The sequence below is a fragment of the Corvus brachyrhynchos genome, unplaced genomic scaffold (assembly GCF_000691975.1).
Source record: "Corvus brachyrhynchos isolate BGI_N302 unplaced genomic scaffold, ASM69197v1 scaffold258, whole genome shotgun sequence".
Taxonomy (NCBI): Eukaryota; Metazoa; Chordata; class Aves; order Passeriformes; family Corvidae; genus Corvus; species Corvus brachyrhynchos.
The window spans coordinates 630,327-653,405 of NW_008240122.1; the positions used below are offsets into that span (position 1 = coordinate 630,327).

General features: G+C 37.1%; 1 protein-coding gene across 8 annotated transcripts in view; it reads right to left on the reverse strand.

Moving 5' to 3' along the window:
• SYT14 (synaptotagmin 14) overlaps positions 1-23,079 on the reverse strand; it is a 76,822-nt gene continuing 53,743 nt past the window's right edge. For 4 of the 8 annotated variants that reach the window (XM_008641690.2, XM_017744839.1, XM_017744837.1 and 1 more), the window contains 3 exons: positions 13,926-14,115; positions 10,811-10,867; positions 1-9,672 (listed from right to left, as the gene is read on the reverse strand). In XM_008641690.2, coding sequence (XP_008639912.1) covers positions 9,359-9,672; positions 10,811-10,867; positions 13,926-14,115 — 561 coding nt within the window. In that variant the 3' untranslated portion in view covers positions 1-9,358. The remainder of the gene's footprint in view (positions 9,673-10,810; positions 10,868-13,925; positions 14,116-23,079) is intronic. The other 4 variants (XM_008641691.2, XM_017744840.1, XM_017744838.1 and 1 more) reach the window with 1 other exon arrangement.

Here is a 23,079-nt window from a genome sequence, read left to right on the forward strand (position 1 = left end):
GAATGATCACCTGAGTGTGCCTTTATTTGCCAGTATACACATCATATTTGTTAGAACATTGTCACACTGGTTAATTTTAAGTTCTCTAAGCAGAAGGTTCATGACATCAACAAAGACTGGGGGACAGAAAGGGAATTGGGGAAACTTAGGAAATTTGTAAACAGAGCCAAAATGTGTGTAAGGGCTAGGATTACCTTGCCAAAATTAAAAAATATTTTTTCTTTAATGCTGACAGCAGTTCCAATGGTTGACCAAGCGTTACTATCTTCTGAACAGTGAAGTCTGCTTTTGTTTACGATGTAATGAATTCCAAAGGAAAGTGACAACAACAGGTTTTAAAAGTGATTTTTCCTTTTTTTTTTAAATACTTTCCAGCAATTCAATTCACATGCAAAAAGCTGATTTCACATACAGAAAATACTTTGAAATATCCAAAGTCCTCAAACTGACAAAAATACATTTCACAGAGATAGAGTAAACAAAATACAAATTCACAGCTGCAAAGTTTCAGATATGCGAAATGACTATTTTAATGTTGTGACAGATCCGTGGTTTGAAGATACACTATAGCATGTTTCAATCAAACTAACATGGGATTGAAGTTACCTGGGCTGTACAGGTAAATATAACTAAAACCAGCTGGTGGCATTCTGGCTCTCCCCAGAATAGGAATGGGATGTGTATGCTGGAAGTCCAGGGCTTTTTTACAGAAAGAGAACTGACAACATTACACTGATCTTGCACGCTGGAAACCCTCAAGGTTAATATACAGTAGCACAAAAATGATAAAAGTAGTTTTTTGCTAGGTAATAAGAAAGAAAACAAAACAACAAGTATCTGCCAACACACAACTGGAGATACTGTAGATACAATGTGACACTTAATTATAAATCCCTCTGGGGATTCAGAGTCTGACACGCCATGTGCAGATCTGCACATTCATCGCCAGAGCTCCTGCGTTCACCTGATGTGGACTGAAATGCCATGAAATGTATGTCTTCATCTGGATTATAATGACAGTTTCAAACAAAGTTCTCAGGCTTTAATAAGCTGCATAAACAGCTGCAAACAGTCATTTGCTCTAATTATGTTACTGTCAAAATGTAAAAAAAAAAAAGGAAATTTTTGGGGGAATTTTAATTACTGCTTATTCAGTTTAAAAAAGGAACAGAAAAGAAAAGCAGCTCAAGGAATACTGAAAATCAGTGTGAATTCAGTCACAGGTATTAGTTAAGGGCACCAAGGTTCTGTACAGAAATGAAAATATGAAAACAAAAACAAATTCAAGAAAGGAAATGAGCACTGATACTTCACTTCTAAAACATTTAGCAAAAACGCCTTTTTTTTTAATGCATATAATTAGGAGCATGGTTGATAACATGACTGCAATGTACCCATTTTCTACAATCTTTGACTGATATATAAAAATAATTCTATGACTTTTGAGACAAACAGGACTTGCAAATATAACCTATTCCCATTAAAACTGTGCTTGGTGTCTTAGATGTTTAAGGCTATACATGCATTGAAATTTAAGGAATTTTAGGTCGAAACAGTAGTTGAAAACTGTGTTATATTACAGAAGTTGTACCATGAAGGGACACTGGCAGGAAATCTGGTAGGAAATGTACATACAATGCAGCATCAGTCTGTTTGTTCCTGTGAGACCAGCATACACCAGGTACTTATTAGACTATATCAGGACTTCAGACACAGGAAAGCGAAATCTGTTCTCAAAGTAGCACACTTCAGATATAGGTATAACATGGTAAACCAAGCTAATCTGACAGCACTGACTGACTGATATTTCTGTTTGTGATAGGATTTTGATCAAAATGCACCAAGAAACACAATCCAAACACTTTGCTACTGATACAACAATGCACATCCAGTCAGAAAAGAGGTATTTGGAATTCTCAGCTGGGAGTCACATTTACAGAAGCCTATTTTATATTTGTTAACAGAGATCCATCATATCATTTTTGTCTTTAAGTAATTGCAAGTCCAAACATTATTTGTCCAAATAATTAGAAACAGACTTGGTTCTTTGGTTAACACCATGTGACTTACATCAGACACAGGAATCAATTAAGAATAAACAGCCATATGAGGAAGTTTCTTGGACAGGGGGTAGGGTGGGGGCAAGGAAGGAAAGGGGAAAGCTTCAGATTCAAAGAAATGCATTGTGTTAAACTGAACTGCCCTTTGAAACCTCCCGGACTAGGAATAATCAGTTTAAGACATCTCTTCGGTTGCAGTGACATTGCTTACACACCATAACTTCAGTTTCTCTACATATTAAGTTTCATACAAAAGAAGGAAGGCACCGAATGCATCGGTGGCGTACAGGCAGTATAAAAGTATGCAAGAAAATGCTACATACTGTATATTTTATACCTTTTAGAAATGTGGTGAATGTGTGCTATCTCTACGCAATAGAATGCTTCACAAATCCAACTCCTGATATCCCAATGAAAGAATGAATTAAAATGTGAAACACATTTTAATAATCTTGCTGGTAACAGCACAGTTCAATATTTGTATTCACTAAGATCAGTTATTAGCTTATAGTCACCAGAAAAACAAGTTCAAAATCACTGAAGATCAAGGGAACTATAATCTAAAACTATACTTTGGGACAGAGCCAGCAGCCTTTACTCATGACAGATGTCCCACTAAGAATGGAGAGGAGGCTCAGTTTTACCACTGTTATTCACGTTAATAGTGCCTTTCCCTGAGACATCCCCAGGAATAGATGGAAGTGCTTACAGGGAAAGGTCCTACACAACATGAACAACATCTGGTTAAACCAGGACCTGAGTAAAAGGCAGAAGGTTCAGGCCCTTAGTCATTATATTAGCACTTTTGATTGCGTTAACAGTGATATAGCTTGCTCATAGAGCATTTAATTTCACATTGTTAAATCATCTTATACAAAAATAGGTAAGAAAGCTCTGTAAGAAAGTATATATACTATATAAGGAGAAATCTCTCCTTAAAAAAAGCAAATAAAGGGAAAAATTGAATAAAAGGGTTCACTAATTACACTTTGTCCTGAAAATCACATTAAAAACATTTATCGTAAACGAAACAGTACTGAGCACTAATGAACCTTGTGGTTTACTGGAAAGGACAGCAACCTAGCTGTATAGTAAAAAAAGATCATTGCTCTATCTCCTCTTTTTGTAAATATTCCCTAATACATTCAACTGCTTAGAAATTTTCTTAAAATGTCATAATAAGCCATTTGCAAAATTGACTATCAAAACTGGTTCAAAGCCCTGCTCCTTGCTTGTACTATGGCCTAGAGATCACATCTCAAAGCTATGATAATTCTTCTAGTTAATTCTGCAAATTCATTCAAACTCACACCCTGGAAATGAACCAAAAGTTAAAAAGCAATCCACTTTAGACCCTCAGCATGCAATCAGTGTCCATGGGGTTTGCAAAACACAGCAAAAAAATTATATTGATACAATGGGCAAGACTCTTGTCCTCAGATACAAGAGAGAAAAGGATGACATTAATTACATCCCTGAATGTCCATGAGGTATTCCTTCAGTGGTATGGTATTACTGCTTCTGCTCCCCTGAGTAGGGCCTTTATGCCAGCTCAACCAGCAGATGCTTCCAAGGAAATGAATTAATCCTTCTTGCTATAGGACAGCCTTGCCCTTTTTCTGGGCAGGGCTGTCTCCTGATCTTCATTCCTACAGGAGCAGTACCACCAACTTCCCTAACTCCCGGCACATTCCTCTGCATAAGGACCATGTTTCTATATTGATCAGCATAAGCCTGAACAGCAAAACCTGATCCAGCAAAACCTGATCCAGCATGTACCAGGCCCATCCACTACTACAGTCACACCACACAAGAACTAAGCTTGCCAGCACTAATAATTGTGCCATATTCAGGTAGACATAATATAAGCAGATACTGGTGCATAAGATTCCTGCATAGGCTGCAGAAAGGAAGAAACCCTGCTTGAATTTAAGGAGGGGCAGTGATAAGTTCTTAAGGCTAAACTAATCCATGTCACCGTAGGCCAGTTGGCACTTGCCCTACTCACCCAAGGCAAATAAAAAACCATCTACCCTCTGTATATTACACTGGTTTAGAAGCCACACAATGTCCACAGAGAGCAGCGCTGCTCTGAATCCATGAACTCCCACAACTCACATGTCACAGTTTCTCTGAGCAGGGCCCTCCGAGGGCCACAAGGTTCCAAGAGTGGAATATGAGTCACTGTTGCTGCTACTGTACAAAGTCATCCCTTATTTTAATGCCCTTGCTCTCAGATGACATCTCTTCAATGGGTGTTCGTGATTCGCTGACAAGGAAATGCTCCTGTGACTTTTCCCTCAAGAACTACCATCAGAACAAAGTAGTCTGAAATCCTGTGAAATCCAGCTGTGATGTACTACAAAATCTAGCAGTTGAGTTAGAGACCAAAAAACAGAACATTCTTGATGGCTCCTTCTAACAATAAGCACTGCTAAATGTTCCAGTTAAAATGATCAAGATGTTTAGGGACCACTTGAACATTTCTAATAATAAGTTTTAAAAATGTTTTAAAAATATTTCAAAAGCTGAGGAAAAGAAGAAACAAAAATAAGATATAATGATTAAATAACAAGTTTGTGACAGTGTCCAGATGTTTGGTTTTCTGCTTTCATTTATAATTGAAATCATATTTGACTGTGTTGCAGGTGCCAGGCTGTACCACCTCTCTAACGTACCAATCCCATTGCTCTTCACTCTTCCAAGGTGAGGTCTGCTCTCCACTTGAAGCCCATGGGCTCCTCTCACTAACATTAATGGCAGGCAGGCATGCACATCAGTGGAAAGATTAAAAGGATGTTCAGTTATTGAGAATTCAGCTTCAGGAGGAAGTCAGTCTGCCTTACAAGTGACAAGCCACCATTCTAAAGACTGCTATAAACAGGACAGCTTTTTTTCCTCCAGAAAAGTATGATAAGCAGAGGGCTCAATACAACTCTGAGTTCAGTGAAAGGTGCTCTGTTGTTAATTTCAGGCTGGAACAGCTCAGGCCAAAAGGCCTCCCCTCACACCTCACTCCCTGACCTTACACCAGACTTTTTGTTAGAACTGGGATGTGTAAGAATGATCTGTACTCAATTCCTACATGAAAATGTCTCCCTCAAAGTTTTCTTCTTCTGGTTTGCATTTCAGAAATCTTTGGGAGCTGGACAGGTCACAGAAACTTTGCACCAGTACTTTAAAGTGCAGAGTGTTCCTGATCTCTAAGGTCCAGTGACTGCCACAGGCAGCTTCTCAGGGCCCTGGGGAGCTTGCAGGAGTGAGTCATTGGGGAGAAAAGAGAATAAATTAAGAACACAAACACAGATTGTAGACAACAAAAGAATTCCTCCAAAGGTGTGAAAATGGGAAGGTACTGATGCTGACACTGCATCTGCCATCAAAAGTCATTGCAAAAATTTACAGGTAAAAATATTTCCCACAGTAAATGCCATAAAATCTGTTTGCAGCTCAAGTATTTTCTAAATTGATAACAATGTTCAGCTCCCACAAAAGCACATACATTCACTCCCAAAATTTCCCAATATAATTATTAATGAGCTTAGAGGACTTCAATTTAGTTTAGAAATTGTGTCGTATTTCTTCCATAGCAAAGCTTACACCTTGCCTTGCTTCTGCCTTTGCAGTCAGACCTCACAGTGCAGCTACAACGTGGATGTCTCACATCCTGAGCATGAGGCAGCAGCACAAGGACCGAGCTTTGCATCTTTCCAGTGCTCCCCTCGTTCCCCGTGCCCCCTGGCTGAACAGGAGCAGCAGGATGGCTCTGCTGCCTTCCTGCCTCCTCGGATGTGGGAGACAGCGATGTCCTGCAGGCGCTGCACAACCTCTCCTCCTTCAGCGCAGTGATCTCGTGCTTGGCTGTCCTGCCCTTCACAACCTTGCCCTTAACAGAAAGGAACTGACCAGCTTTTTCACATTTACAATACATTAGGACGTACATGAAATGTTCTAAGCACTATACCAAACAGATCACTTACAGAAAGGATGCAATACTTTCAAGAATAGAATCTGTAAGAAAGTCACTGTTCTACAATTATTTAAGGCTACACTGACAGGAAACAGATTCAATTCAAGATCTGCAATCTCTACATGGTTTGCTGGCACACAGAAAAGTAATTAATTTGATACATTTTTTCAAGTACTTACTGTACTTTTGAACAAAGGCAAACAACAAAAAGCTATGAAAAAGCCACAGCCAACTCTGGGGAAAAACAAGTGCATCTAATTTGTTACTGATACTTTGTTCTTCAGCAATTCTGTTCCGTGCTTAAGACCTACCTGAATGTACAAAACCACACTGTGTGTGCAAGCCCTTATGTAGGGTTTAAAAAACCCACAATAGCTGAAGGCAGATTTCAAATACAAAAGTATAGGTTTGCATAAGCAATAAGAAAAACAAACTTACAAACAAATCAAATAATAAGAATGGGTTCTAGGAAGAAAAAACCAACATGACAGCTATTGGTACAATAATTAACTCACAAAAATCCCAAGGCAAATCCAATTATTGGTGTGACTGGTTTTGCACGACAAATCCATATTCTACTGCCCCAAAATTAAATGTTCATTTCCATTCTTTATACATTCCGTTCCTAGCCTTTGTACAGTATAAATCCAAGTAAACCAATCCTCCTTCTGTGAAGCACAGAGTGGTCCTGGATACTTCAGGAAAAGTCCTAGAGAGAGATTCCTCTTCCCAAATGAGCCCAACACAGAGTACCACAAATCTCTACTGTCTAAATTAAGATTTCAGTGCCTTAGAAATCTAAAGGCTGAAACGCAAAGCTGAAGCAATGCAAACTACAAACAGGAATCCAAGTCATGACAGTTTAGTTTAGTTTGGTTCTGTAAGAGGTTATTTGCTGCACCTTCCAAACTGAGTTCTTCACTTGTTCAATGATGATGTTAAGTACGTTCTCCACTGGAATTACCTGACCCAGTTCTTGCTGTTCAATATTGTACATTATTTTAAATAGCAAAACCTGTACAAAGAGACAACCATCAAGAGACAATTTTCAGTTTTAGGAAAGAGCGTCTAAGTATCCACAAACAGAATAGATAAAACCACTTCCATATCCACTGAAAAACTGCTTTTCAACAGCTTCTACATCATTGCTTCTATTATATGGAAAGCATAAAGGATTGGGAAAATCTGAGCATTTTCCTTACGCATATAAAATTAATGTTGATTAAATTCTACACTCAACATTACATTTCACAAACTGGACTAACAAAAATGACTGAGAGAGACAACCTGCATTGTATTACTGCAAGACTGCTCATGTTTAAAGAAAGTTTTTGCATCGTTTGTATTTAGTAAACAAAGCTTCTGTAAATGAAGCAGCAGCGTAATATCAGGAGAAAAAAAAAACAAACCAAAGGCCTCTAATAATGTTTAAATCTTTAAATCAACAAAAACTGAAAACCTGGCTCTGTAAATAAATCCCTCAAAAGACACCAAATAAACCAAGACGTAGAATTACAAAATCCTTTAAAAAGGACTTAAAGAAATTAAATAGTGTGAGAATTCGAGAACCATGTGAAATATCTTTATTACAGCATACTCACCATCGCCAGTCTCACTGTACTTGACTGTCTGTATACCCCAAAGCCAGGATTGTTCAAAGGTATTATAAAGAAATTCAAGAGGAACAAATCTGTTCTAATGAGAACGCTTTAGACTAACACCAATTGTCTCAACAAAATCCAACACTTTACTCTTCTACCCACCAAGTGCTAAAAGTCAGTGAGGTCTCATATTAGTAAGACATCACCATCATTTATAAGAAAAAAGAAATTGCTTGCTTTCTATACAGCAACAATTAAAAAGAAACAAAGCTTGTAATTACAGGTGAAAAGAATATTTGAATTGGGAAGCTTTTAAAAAAATATGTTTACTCAGTAATGCACAATTTCAGTAATATGAATTAGATTCAGCAGTCAATAAATTAGTGTGAGTCCAGCTAAAGGCTTTGGGACAAATAAGAATCTCAGAAGCACTGATATTTCCCCAGTTTTAGTGGTGTTTATCTGATGGCAAACCTTCTTGTGATACTGCAGCTTCTCAACTGTGTCCTTAGAAAGCTGTGTTTCCCAGCCTGAACATAACCAAAGCAAACTTTTATTTTGTGTGTGAACATTCATTCAATTGCTGGCAAATCACTAGAAAAATAACTTACTGATGTTCTCCAAGAAGAAAGCTAAAAAATCCTGGTTTGCTCTCTACTTCCAACAGACAGCATACGGTAATTCCTAAAACAGCTCACAAGAGGCCTGAATGGATAGCTGTTTCAAGCAAAGCCATAGTATTTTGCATTCATTCAGAGTAGTTCAACTGCTGCCACTTCCTTCACTGTCGTTCAACCTAACTTCCAAATGCTGACATTTTAAAGAAACCTGTATCAATTTGTTTAATGAAAATATATTTTAGTAAAGTTGTGCTCTAAGAGCTTCCTACACTGGAATACATGAATACAGGAAGTGCTTTCAACAGAAAGTTACATAGTTTTACAGTACAACCTGTCTAAGGAGTTTTGGAAGGGACCAAACTGATGATCTGGTCTCTTTGGATTAGGCAGAAGTACAGGCAAGAGGGAAAAACCCAATTTTTGCCATATATAGAGCTCGTTCCTGTCACAGATTGAAGAAACTTTAGTTTGATGTCAAAGTTCACCTGATGCCCAAATGCTAGTATTTTTCAAACCAACTGCATATCAAAAAATGAAAACTTACTTTACTAAGCTCCTGGGAAGAAACTCAGTGCAAAACAACAGTATATTTCTATTTGCTATATTATTAAGTGTTCTTTCACCAGTGGTTTTGTTGGTTTTTTTTTTGCTTTTGCTTTACAGACCATTAACTTTTTCTCAAAGTGCAAACTATTGACCTTTAATCTGAATGCAGGCAGGTCAGAAGCTACAGTATTAAAGCAATACAAAAGGTACACAAGGAGGAGCTTACATTAATTTGGAGAACCTTGCACAAAATGTTTCTGAATTGAAAACCACAAAACAAATCCAAACAAATACAGCATCAGGTGGATGGGGAAGGGAATACTGCTATCATATCTGTGCACAGCAAGGCTTCTCTGACACCAAGGAAGTTCATGACACTAAGTGAAGATTCTATATTAAATCCCACCATTTTGCATGTTGTGCATCCTTTATGATGGAATGTTGACCTCAATTTCCAGTTTTTACTCCCACAACACATCTGCTGATTGTGACCAGGGACGATAATCTTCCCGGGAGAACAAACTCCCTTAGAACCACTTAGACTGCACTTTCCACCATCCATTACGATTCCAGTAAAGTATGCCATCTACAGACTTGCTGTCCTTTAGATTCCTTCATTTCAGTCCAGTGATTGAGTTCATCTTCTCCTGAGCTGTTGAGACCTAAGGAAATCCACCCTATCATCTCTTTTCGTTTCATGCTGCGCTTATTGTACACGGACAGGATGAGCGTCACGTCCGAGAGCTGGAACAGTGCCACCTGGAAAACGAAGGTTTCCTTGTACACGGGGTTTGGCTGCCCTCGGCGGATTGAAGTTTTGCATTTGGACATCTCCTGCCCCATCGAGTTCAGCAGTGTTAGCTTAACATAGGTATCTACAAAAGAAGTCACATTGTGGAATGTCAGACACCTTGGAACAAAAGATGTGCAGAACGAGGTATTTACAAGGAACAAGGATATGGTGTATACCAGGCTGGCTGAACACAGGTGAGTTTAGACACATGGAAAGATGACAAGTAAACAAAATATTATAAACACACTAGCAAATGAACTAGCTCCAGGACTATGTACATGGGTTAAGTTAAAGGTATACCTCATAATCCTCTTCCATTGACCCCCTTGTTTAGTCTAAACAGACTTACATTGCATTAACACTTAGCAAGCTCCAACTAGCCACAACACTGTAAAGCACACCACTGAAATTTCAAAGAATATGGGTAACTGAAGTGGAATAAAGGCAATTAATGAAGAGGAAAAAAAATACAATGTCAATATGCAGCGATGATATCAAAACAGCCAGGATAAAATGCTTAAGAATAATCTCTGCATGGATGTGGTTCTCATTTTGGGCTTTTCAGTTTTATTTATTTTGAAAACCAAAACGTAGCAAAGTGCATTCAAAGATGGAAGTTAACGCAATACAAAAAAAACCTTTTAATTCCTAGATTCATGAAGGAATACACTTACTGCACATTTAAAGAAAAGCAAGTTTTTGCATAATTCAAGATGATTGTTCAAAAAGTAGCTTGTATGGTGCTCTTAAGCATACACTTAAGAAGCTGATCCAAGTAATGTAGTTAGCTCACATTATAAGTTAGCATTTGGGTATAAACCCTTATTTTTAAAGCTCTATTTTTATTGGACCAAAAGCACCAAACCATGCTCCGGCAGAAGGATGTGCATTTCATGAAGTTAACTAATTATAGGAAATTTAAAATTGTACAAAACAATCTCACATTTCATTTTTATTCCTGTCTTACTCATGTTAATGGACAACATTAAAGATTGGAACTTGTTAAAAGAAACACATCAAGTATTTTCATTTTGCAGGTACACTGAAACCCCAACATCCATAATCAGAGATAAATGCAACTTTTGCATTAGAGAGTGCCACAAAAAATAAACATATACTTTTATAAACAGGTATGGTAGGCAGCCGTGGATGTTTTACTGCTGGCAAGTTTTCTTTTGCATGAAAAAGACAACATCCAATTAGTTTCTACAGGAACTCACCTCGGATTATATAAACCTGTCCACCTATCAAGTGTTTTAGACAACAGAACAGTCCATCTGACAACAGGGGGTGGAAAGCAGTAAAAGAAATAATGACCAGATGTCAATAGTTAGGTGAGAGAGGATCAAAGGTTAAAGTTTAAGAGGAAACACTATTCACTGGAGTGTAAGAACATGAAACCTTAGCAGCACAGATCAGAAAAAGGACTGAACAAAAGGATCATTAGGTAAAATTCAATGAAATGAAAACTTCGTGCGGTTTTTGTATAATCTTTAACAAAAATCACATTGCTTACGTAACAGGTTATCTTAGGACTAACAGACACTGGGTTTTAAACTACACTCACCATAGCAAGAATCATGCAAATGATTAAGTTATAGCAGATTGGGTAAAAATCCTTATCAAACCTTATGCTTTTTCATGCAAACTCCAGCATATTTAGAAAAACTGCACATAGTAATTAAACTTCATATATTAAAAGCAATAAAATGAAAAATCATTGAACTGAAAACCAAGCTGGTTTTGCCCTTAGCTTTTATAGTTACTGATATTCGACTTTAATACTTCAGTTCTTGAGTAGTTATGAACTTCGGCAAGAGAATAACTCTGATGCAATTTCTAAAAACAGCTGAGGGACACTTATATCTGAAATTCAATGATGGGTCTCCAGAATGTAAAGATCTCGCTTGTTAAAATCCACATTTGTATGGATTTAATGTGTGTGTGCATGCATACACACACATGGATTTAATAGGCAAAAGCTGACACCTTGTTTCAACTAAACTTTAAGGAAAATTGAGAAGCATCTTTTTCTCCGACAAAATATTAACTGTCACACAGAGAAGCAAAGAAGACACATCCACTGTCACTGCCTGCAGGATTTGGCTTATTTGCCTGTACTCAATTGCTAAATTAGTTACTATGTAACACACAACTATGCAGCAGAGGAGCATGTAGGGCAAGAAGTAGAAATTTAGTATTCAGTTCATATTTGCTGCAGAAGCACTTCACAAAAATTCACAGGTTCACAAGTCCTAGACTACAGAAACGTGGGAAAGAATAATTGCTTCCATTTCTATCACAGTTCCTCAATACATGAATGAAAACTGAACTGCTCATGTACTTTGCAGCACTTCTCAGGATTTTGGACCACTGATAGTCCAAACAACAAATGTGACCAGAACATTTCATCATCATCATCATCATCATCATCATCCCTATGAGCCTTAGTTTTCATTTTGTGCAAATGATGGCACAGATTGAGGCTGGCAGATGTCCACGATGTATTTAGCAGGGAGATAGGATATGGCAGTGACATGGACCTGGATCCAGGAGTTTAAAAGAAGGTGCCACCACTGCTGGGGGGAGGGGAGGGGGATGGCACAAAACAGCCCAAAAGGGAAATCTGGATCCCATAATATTCTGTGCATGGTCTTACCAGACCCAGAAACTCCATTAGTTCCCAGCTTTCTTAGAAACAACAGAACTCTGAACCCACATTTGCCTAAACAGAACTGGACTATTGTTATTATGAATATCAAATCTTCCCCCATCCCTCACAGGGGAGGAAAAACGGTAGCATGGAAGACCTTCCCTCCAAAAAGGTTAGATAGAACATGGTATTACAGAGCTACATGCCATGTTCTAGGCTCCTTTCTTGCAATCTGAAACAGATTTTTGACCCCAGAGAGACACACAACTGTTCGCTACGCAGCAGGGGCCCACTGAGCACATTTTGGCAATTAACATACTAGGGAATGAATCTCTCTGTTTTCAAAACAAGTACTGAACCCCTCCTAACTTGCATATTCTAAATATTAAATAAAAACTGAGTTTCTCTGAGATTTCAGAAAGATAAGCATCTGGTTTTGCTTTAAGGGAACACATAGTCTCTTCTCTCCCTTTCATTTCTTCCCACACCCCAGTGTCCTTGGAACTCTTTGGCTTTCCCCATCTCTTTCTATACCTTGTCTCCAAATAGGTGACTCTGGGGCAGCTGCCTAATCATATAAAAGTATTAGAGATTTGTTTATCACCTTCCTTCTCTGGCCATGTTAACAAAGTCTGGCTCCATCAGTGTGAAAACTATAGAGAAAGCAAAGCAGAGTAAGGTGAGCCAAGTAATGAATAGAATAAACGTGGGTCAAGGAAGTGAGAAAGAGGAGAGAGCATCAGTGTCAAGTCTGGCTTACTTCCTAAACTCTGAAGACAAAGTGAGATGTGCAAACCACTTACAAAATGTTGGCAGCCTGATACATAATCCAGTAGCAGATAATCTGCTAGTGCCATACTAATCTGGGGCTTAAAAAACATAGAGTAGCTAAAACCTGAGCCTCCAGACAAAATCAAAAGGAACAGGTAGGTATTTCTTATTAACACTTATGTAAATCAGACACACCATCTTAAAAAACAATAAAAAAATTTTCTTAAGAAGTTCGTTACTGAACATTCTCTAGCTATGTCAAAGAGCTAGAGACAGCAATAACTTTCTCTCCATTCCATCTGGCTCCAGATAAGAAGTATATGAAGTTCACAAATATTTCAGACAAATGTATTTTTGAACAAATGCTTGAAGACACAATTCAAGTCCTTTCTGATGGTGAACACTCCTCCTGTACAGTAAATATGCCAAAGGTCTCAAGTGGTTGCTCCTTGTCTTCACTGACATTCCCAAGTTACATATATTACCACATATATACAGGCACATAAGCAATTAAAGACTGCAGTATCAACCCCTCTAGGAACAGGAATAACTGTTCAGAATGTTTATATTAATATTAACTGGCATGTACTTTCTCCTTAAACACTGACTTTTTATTCTTGGCCTGTGATGTGAGGCATTAGTAATTTAGCAATTAATCATTATGATAAAGGTAATTTATTAGTCAGTCATCATGAAAAATTAAAACAGGCTTGTCAACTTACAATTAATATTTTGAATTTTAGATTTTTGCTATTTCCCAACTGACTAGAAATATAAAACATGAAACAGATTAGTTGATGATTGCTCTATTTCATTTTGATTGGGTAAGACTAAGTGATAGGATTGAAGTCCTTGCTACCGAGAGCCCCACCAGTAGAGAAGCATTAGGATGAAAAAAGATTTTCACTCACTGGGTGGTCTGTTCGCTGCCAAGTTTTTGAAGTGGCTGCCTTTTATCACTTCTGCTGATAATCTTCCAGTTGTAGCATTATAAAGGAGGCCAATGAGGATTTCTGGAGCTGAGCCATGTACCAGAGACTGACAAGAGGAGGTACTTTCACTGCAGGACACTTCTGACATGCTCATTTGAGAGTCACAACCCTATAAAACAGATAAAAAGTTCTGTGTGTCTTATGGAATGATGTTACTGGGAAATCAATTTTTAGAATAATGCATAGAAAATTCTGAAAGCAACTTAGTGACAATGACAGAAGTTCCATTCAATCACCCAGTAAGAAATGTACATTCTTAATATATACTTAATCTGCACATGTTAGAGGTAACAATAAAGTGGTCTGAAATTCAAACAACTCTTAGGTGCTTCTACTGCTTCTTGATTAAGGAGAAATAATGGCAAAAGATGAAGAACAGCCTTTATGGTCCCCATTTACTTCAATTGCTAAGTCAGACCTGTAACATAACTTGTCTGCATCCTGGGAAACATTAAACCTTGGATCTTTTACTTTCCAAAAATGGAAAACACCAGTGGAACCTTGAAGATAATAAAATGCAGAAAATTCTTATTCATCCTTTGTAAAGGTTATTCTCTAGACTGAATTTATGAGTAGCGAAATAACAGAACACATGCAATTAGAAAAATGCGCTCTGTCTAGAATAAATTAGCTTGCAAGGAATTTAATTGATCCAGGGATACAGAACTGCAATACTCCCTTTGTCTTGGGTGGGAAAGGAAGAATGTCATCCAAAGCTCAGGAAGCAATGCTTTAATTTCCACCCTGAAAGCTTCCAAAAAATTCAGATCTCTCATGCATTCTCACCACATCACATCTTTAAAGGGAGATTCTAATACTAATTTTTATCATTTTAACTCCTCATTATTGGCCATAAAAAAAAGGAAAAAAAAATATACTTTCTTTATGCTGCCATGCTAATCACACCATGGTTGTTCCTATTTTCATTTGCACTGGCACATAAGAGTGGTACCACAGAAAACAAAAAACTGTATGGAATGTAGCCAATGGAATGGCAATGTGTTTGGTTGCCAAGAAGGGACTTTTGAATTATCAGCACATCTCTTTATGATTCTCTCAGAAAAAATGTAAATTGGGTCCACAGATTTTTCCAATATGGCTTGACTCATTTGGGAACCTGACATCACTCTTTCAGGGAGTCATGATGATTTTGTGAAGCTGATTCTTCCAGATTCCAAATGTCTCTATCATTTCCAGCAACAGCTGACATGGGCATAAGATCAGACCTAAAACCCAAATAGCACAAATCCTCCTCAAGATAAATGTTAACATTATAAGCAAGTAACTTCAGCTGACATATAAAGCCCACATGCATTACAGAATCTCAAATTACAGAAGACATGATACCTACAATAATATCCCTCTTATTGACAATTTAACTAGCTCTTTCCAACAGAACATTTCCAAAAGTCTAGCTGCAGTTTAAAGTAGCAATCCAGTTCCTCATTAATAAACATTCACTGTTGTTAGAAAATGTATTCTTAATACTGAAGAAGGACCTCAACAAATTTCTCTGACTTCCCTCTCCCAAGCTGCAAATTCAGAATTTTAAATCTTTGGTTATTTCTCCAAAAGCTCTTTATTCCACGCCAAGAATAAATTTCAAACTGCTTGCAAATTGTTAATTGCTGAAAATTAATTACAAGTATACATGCATTCTCTGATTCTTGTCATTCATAGAACAGGAAACTTTTGATTCCTAACTTCAACAGAAGAAACAAAATGGAAAGTTTAAAAGAAAGATTATCTGATTCAGCAGTCACAGCATACACTGCACACTTGAAAGCCTCAGACTGTCACAACTGCAGCTATTACTTAAGTTTTCTGGTCTTTTGAAATTGTAACACATTATCCCTGTGGTCCTTATTCCCCTTATTATTTTCTTGAGCCAGAAATTTTAGCACAGTCCACCTGACACTGTTCAAAGCTTAGGTCTCAAATTTGACTGAGATCATGCTGCAAAGCCCACAAAAAAAGATGTAACACAAAGCAGGCAGCTGAGTAACAGTGGCCCCAAATCCTCAAAGGGCTTTGATATGCTGAGAGAAGGTGATGATAGCACCTTCTCCTAATTGGGATTTATTTGTACAGTTTACTGATGTCCTAAGAGGGACTTAGAAATCAGTTTATGGCAGAGTTAAACTCACTACAATGGGTATCAGAGAAGGTTTAGCCTGTTAGAAATAGCGAGTAGTAAATGAATGACGACTGAGCGGGAATGGGTCCTGAAGTAGCAGGAAAGGGAAGACAAGTAGCTTCTGTGTGGAATCATAGAGGAGGAAAACAACTGAAAAATTCAATGTGTGGTATTACAAAATGGGCTAGAAATACCATTCCTTTACAGAAGAATCCTGAGTGGATAGGAGAAGGACAAGACTGCCTTTGTCAAGACCAGGCAAAAGTATCTCACCAGCTGAATGGTGGGTTGAGAAGACCAAGATGATGCTTCAGAACTCTAAGTGGATGGAAATGCAAGTAAATGACTGTACCTTAGAAGTGGTGCACAGAAAGGACTGGTAGATGTAAGCTAGATAAAAACCTGGGGAGAGAGTCTAGCTTAAATGTTCTGCTACATATTTTCTAAACCAAAATATTTTTGCAGGTTTGAGGAAAAAGAATGTTGTTTAATCTTTATTGTATCATAAATTTATGAATCTCTTTCCTACAAAATGCTGTGGGGACATAGACAAGACATTAAAATAAAGCACTCAAATGCACTGAAGGAAAAGTCTAAGTAGTGTTTTGTTTTCCCTTTCACTCTAAAAAATCCCCAACTTCAATTCATTTTGTCTCATGCTGACCCAAATGTATTAAAAAAAATACTCTGCTTTTCAGTTATGAACTGGAAAATCCTAATATAAAAGAAAGTGAAATGTTAAGAAGAAAAATGAAGTAGATTACAAGCCAGAATGATATTCCTGGGTAAAAAAAGATTAAACAACATAAACCAAACTGTACTTTCTGTGGATATAATAAGGGAGAAAACAGAGGATTTGGGGGACAAGTATGTAAAAGACCAGAGGAAAAGGGGAGGGCAAGGCTACATTTTGTCAATTTTCTTTTGAAAGAAAACAGAAAAGTTTTATGAGGAAGAGAAGAAGAAAGCAGAATCAGGGATGGTAAGAGACAGCTGAGATGAACTGGGCTCAGATCAACAACTGAAGAAAGACTTTCCATTGCAGGACAAAGTTAAAAGCAGAGATACTGATTATTGTTAGGTATCTTCTTAAAGTATTTTCTCCAGCACAGAGTTTATTGTTCACATTGTGGAAATCCATTAATTGTTTTAAGGAAGATATTCCATGATAATGACATCTGTGGGCAAATAACCTGACTTTGTGCTAAGTCATATGCTGCACTAGAACTGGAAATAACAGCTTTGTTAAAGTTTCTGTTTAGAGGGCTTTTTTCTGTTTACACAAGTCAGAATTCTAGAAGGGCACTAACAAACTCATCATGAAAAAAGCCAGACAAGAAGTTACACTTTTACCTGCTCAAAATATAAGCTCCACAATCAAGTGGCAAATTGTAAAAGATTAACACTGAAATTGCTCATTTTTACAACATGAATATAGATGGAACTCCAATGACAACATTACAGTGTGACCAGATGCTTTTCATCTCCATGCAAGTCTGCATTCAATCTGTCTGTAAAGCTATTCGTAGCCCACTTTGATACTGTTGCTTCCCTGTGGGAAACTTAAGATTCAGAGCAAAAGTCACTATTTGTTTGAAATAATGTCTAAGTAAGTTTATTTTCATAACTCTTCCCGCTCACCCTCTATAAACACTGTGTGTAATTTAACAAGCAAGGAAAAGAAGGACTAAGGTTCCATAAGAGCAAAGGCTTTTCAAGGTCAGTAAAGCAGCAGAAGAGCCCAGGAAGAATTGTCACAAAACCTTGTATGTGGATTTTTAAGAACTTAGATGAACTGTCAAAGTGTACTGATCTGCCCACAGTGCAAGAAACTATCTCTTGAGGTTGTCTCCAGAATATTAATACTAAATCCTGAACCTTTTTTGTCAATTTAGCCATAAATACATTATTAACAGTAAGCACGGCAAAAGAAATGGTGAAGTCTGTTCCAAATATTTGGTTCAAATATCTGTCTTATTGCAGTAAATAAAAAATGTTCAGCTTCTCAATTTTCTAACACAGAGTTGTGTGCAAAGGACCTAAACCTTTCCCATATATACCACAGGATACTACTTTGTAATAAAGTTAGTCTGATTTTATTTTATCAACACTTACAAGAATTGCTGCTTTCCACTGGATTGTAAAAGTAATACCTGTCATATCCTACAAAAATTTAATTACTAATTCTCCAAACTATTGTCCTTGATGACTTTTTTGCATATATTATCTGGTGAAGAAACATTACTTCTTAATAAATATAGAATAAAAACATTCCCATTAAGCAGGCTTTGTATTTTGTATGTTCCCACTGTACAAAAGTTGGCAATCAAAAAAAGAACACTCTTTTTTTCCCCTCATGCCAATGGACATGAACACATAGAATGCATCATGGGAAACTTGAGGGGCATTTTCAACAGTGTTTTTCCCTCACCTCTTACAACATAATCATCTACTTGCATCCATGGTAATGTATGTAAAATGTATTTATTTGTCTTCCTTCCCCACAATTCCATGGAAACATGGTATTTGCTACTTACATATTCATCTCCTACTGTTCTTTTTCTATACCCTGAAGTTCTGCTTATAAATTCTGCTCTTAAGCCAACTGGAGTTAATGACAGGGAATAATGTGGCCATGCTCTGAAGGCAGTGAAAAGTTCATTTTCCTCAATGCACAGGTTAAAATCATGTCTCTGTAGGCTTACGAAACAAGAGCATCTGATTCTTTTGGCTTTTCAAAATACACACAGAAAAGATGAAACCTTGCTGACAATCCTTCAGCAACAAAAATCTGATTCACAGCATGTTACTTGTCAAAATGTCTCTCTCTAATTTTAAATGTTAATGTTATACCACTAATCCCTTAAAGAACTTTTTTGCACATTATTTTTTCTACTTCTGGATCAATACAACTGAGAGGTTAGGGAAAAAAATTCGAATCCTGGTACGCAAAGGAAGGCCCTCAACCCAGGTGTCCAACAGCTTTTAGATAAAAGCATTCATCTCTCTCAGTCACCACCCCAGTGTTGAACCCTTAAGCTCCTGTTCCCCTCTGAGCTTGCTGAGGTGAGGAGAGCACCCAAGCCCCACAAGGGCTCCAGACCAGCGCTCAAGAGAGAAAACCAAACCTAGGGCCTCCACGTCCTTCACTAGTGCTTCATTCTGGCTTCAGCGCCAGTTATTTTATAAAAACACGTTTCAAAGCTAAAACACTGTTTAAAAAATATCCAGATCATTCCTGGGAAAGAGAACTTAAACCACCTGACAAACACAGCCCTGAAAACAGAGGGATGTAAAATAATTAGGAATGTCAAAATTTAAAGCCAGCTGTCCTGTACGGTGAAATTAAGAGAACGCATAGTTATCAGTATTTTGCCTTAAGCTTATAACCTGAACTTGCCAACATTGAAACATATAGCTTTAAGCATCTCACAAAGATTCAAGTTTAGGAAAGCACAATTATCTATGACAGGTAATTATTTGGGGTTTTTTGCTTAATAGCTTCCTTGAAGCATGTTCCAATTAAGTAAAATGCGCATTTTTATTCATGTACTTAACACTTTACAGCATTACTTAGTCAACTTAAATCACAAACATGAAACTAAGTAGTCTAATAATCTTTCCATTATGCGACTTGATCTTAGGAAGAAAACATTTATTTTGGGTAGAATGGCAAGCTTTAAAAATTACTAGGCCTTCCTAGTCAAAAATTCCGATTTTAGCAAATAATTCCACTCAACATGAATGGTATTCACATCAAATTGATTGTTTTGATTATTAAAATACTATTAATGTAGTTGAAAATCAGATTATCTGAAATGATAATATTCCCATTTTTATCAAAAGCTTCTGCTCTACCCTATTTTTTTACTCTCAAGAGAAAAAACTTCTGGATACAAAATCCTAAAAACCACATTGTTTTCACACAGATGGAACACTGAAAAATTGAGCTCAAATAAAAATCCTTTGATTCACTAGATTCAAAGGACTAAAACCTTAAAAGTTCTATACACAGCTTTAATTTAACAAACCTCCTAAGATACATTATGACAGTACACAAATTTCCATTTCAAAATAATGTAAAATTAATTAGTTTAAATAAAAATTCAAATCTTTGTGGGCTTTCTATTAAGAATACTGTATTGATAAAGAAAGGTTTGGCTTCAAATTTTAAGACACAATAGTTTAACAGTAATATAAAAATAGCAAAATAAAATCTACATATTCTTCATAATGGCAAATCAAAACTCAACTTTTCTGAAAGATTTTTAATAAGTTCACAGAGAGATTTCTGTGTTGTGTTTCCAGTTCCATGAGAATTTGCTATTAGTACTTTGTGCCTAAAATTTTTTTAAATTATCAGCTCTGCAGAACAAAACATTACTTTTCTACTGAAAGGGAAACATTTTAAGTTTTCTATAACTTCTATTAGTCTGTATTGAAATTACACCTTTGGCAGATGACAAAAGGTCATCTCGTGGTTCCACAGATGTAACAGGCTTGAAATTTGCAGAGCAAACCCAAGCAGCAGTGAAGGCATTTGGAAAAGAACCTACAAAGGAATTTATAGCATTTGCAAAAGTAGTGTTTTTACACTGCAGAAGTCCAGCAGCTTTTTATAGAGCCATGGGCCAGGGGAGGAAAAGAGGCAAGAGGCTTTTTACTATCGAATTCTGTTTTCTGAGATAAGACAGGTAGCATAAAGAAACATCCAAGCACTAAAAGCTGTTAGATATTTGTGTTAGCAATTTAGGTAAGAACATCTGACACAAAATGCAGACATTTTACCTGCATTCCTGATGAAGCTACACTAACAGCTCCCACCCGGATCCACTCACACCTCCCCCTCTCTTTACTCCCTGTCAAATATGTAACAGCATGGAGATGTTACTGTGGGACAGCTTCCAAGACCAGGCTTCTTTAAATGACAATGCTCTGTCCAGCTGGATTTGGTCTATGCTCATTGGGGAGATCAATGGCAAATAATTTCATTTTTCTCTTGATTATACCCTTTCAGTCTGGGAAAAGAGAACGATTCAGCCATCAAACAGTAAGCAGAATTTATGAGTAGTCAATCTATGGAATAGTATTTGATTGCATAAACATACATGCAATTATTTTTCACAATGAACAAACCCATACCATTAACTGTACATTTAAAATGTATTTGTCAGGTAAACTCTTTGTGATTAACAATTGCTAGTGGTGCCCTTTTGATTTGCTCAGGTCACATTTAATCTCATGATCAGAGGACCACCAGGTGTTTCCAGTCGAAGGGATCTGCTTCAGTTCTTAGAGCTATCCTACACACCAAAAAGAAAGGGAACAGATAAGCTGGATTCTCCCGGGGCCATCTGACAGCTGATTAAGCCCAAAAGAAAGACGGGAGCTGTGAAAGATTCAGCTCAAGGTCAAATGATACAAAGGGCAAACCTGACAAGAGGCTGACACACTGTTACTAAAAGGATCCCTTGCTAAAGGCACCTTATGAACAGAAATGCTTATCTGATACCAAATACAGGCTGCTTGAATATACAAAAGAAGTGATTACCTGAAGATCCTCAAGTCTGAGAAATGAAGAACGCTAGTGAAGATTTATGTTATACTGCAAAGCCCACCAGAACAATAAGAAGAATCATCCAGTAAATAAATCAAAAACTAATTCAAAAGTTCCACAACCATGTATGTTATGAATTTGCAGACTAGGTGACTTCATCTGTTTGTGCAAAATCTCTGATTAGGACTTCCCTCAACGGAAATAAATGGAAGGAAAATGGTGCACATGCTTTTGATGAAGGGTGCTCAAACCTGCAAACAGAACTGATTCTGTGTTTTTACCTTTTCTAGTTTTCTTGAAAGAACAGTAACAAATGTGAGAAGATACTTGTGTGTACATATACATGCAACAAGAAGAGTCAAAATTATAAGAAAACAAAATATTTGGGAAATTCAGCATCTCTAAGGGAAACAGAAATTTCACTTGGATTGATAAGTTAAAGAATGTACCTCCACTGAAAGAGTTGCTTGAGGAAGGTTTAAGCAGCAGCTCATAGTCTTTGAAAGTGGAAATTTCATACAAGGGACACCTTGATAATCTTTACTTTTAACTTCTAAAAAGTCACTTCTGGGAAATTTACAGTATGATTATTTTCCTTACTGCTCTTAGAAATCACAATCCAGGTTGAGGAGACCATACTTTTACTACAGAGAATGATAGTCTCAGAATCTCACAGTTACCTCACTTTTTTAGCTTTACATATTGATAAAGTTTCTCTATTTTATTTTTTTAAAGATGCTCAAAACTAGACATAGAATTCTAGATGTTTGCCACTGATGGACTGGCTTTTCTGACTAAGAGTAGTGCTCAAGAGGATTACTTTGAGTTAATCTAGAACAGTCATTCACAGCCTGTCATTTGACTGGAGGCACTTCAGAGACTGAAAAGCATCACTGTACACTCAAAATAGTAATATCATGTCTGAAACATAGCTTCCATTACTTCAAATATCAAAGACTGTAGGGACCAAAGTGAGTAAGTAACTTTTTGAAGCAACTCATTGATTAAAGGCAAAGCATACCTGTTTTTAAATTGTTATTTTACTGTGTGTGACCACGTGATGATTTTGAAAACTAGATTAAATTCTTTACATTGCTGACTTCAAAAAATTCTCTCGGTATCCTACATTCAGGGTTACGGTATCAGATCTGGTTACCCATGTGGGAACTTGCTTCCCATTTGTTTATCAGCAAGGGAATTGAAAGTCAATTTTTTCACTCCTAGCCACAACACCGAGAGGAAATGGGCTGCTGCTTGCCAATACTGCCATGAAATGTTATGTGAGCAGCCAAACACAGGGAGAATGCTTTGTTTGCCAGGTACTGTCAAGTTCTCCTGTAGCCTCACCAACATTATCACCATTTTCCAATCACCTAATA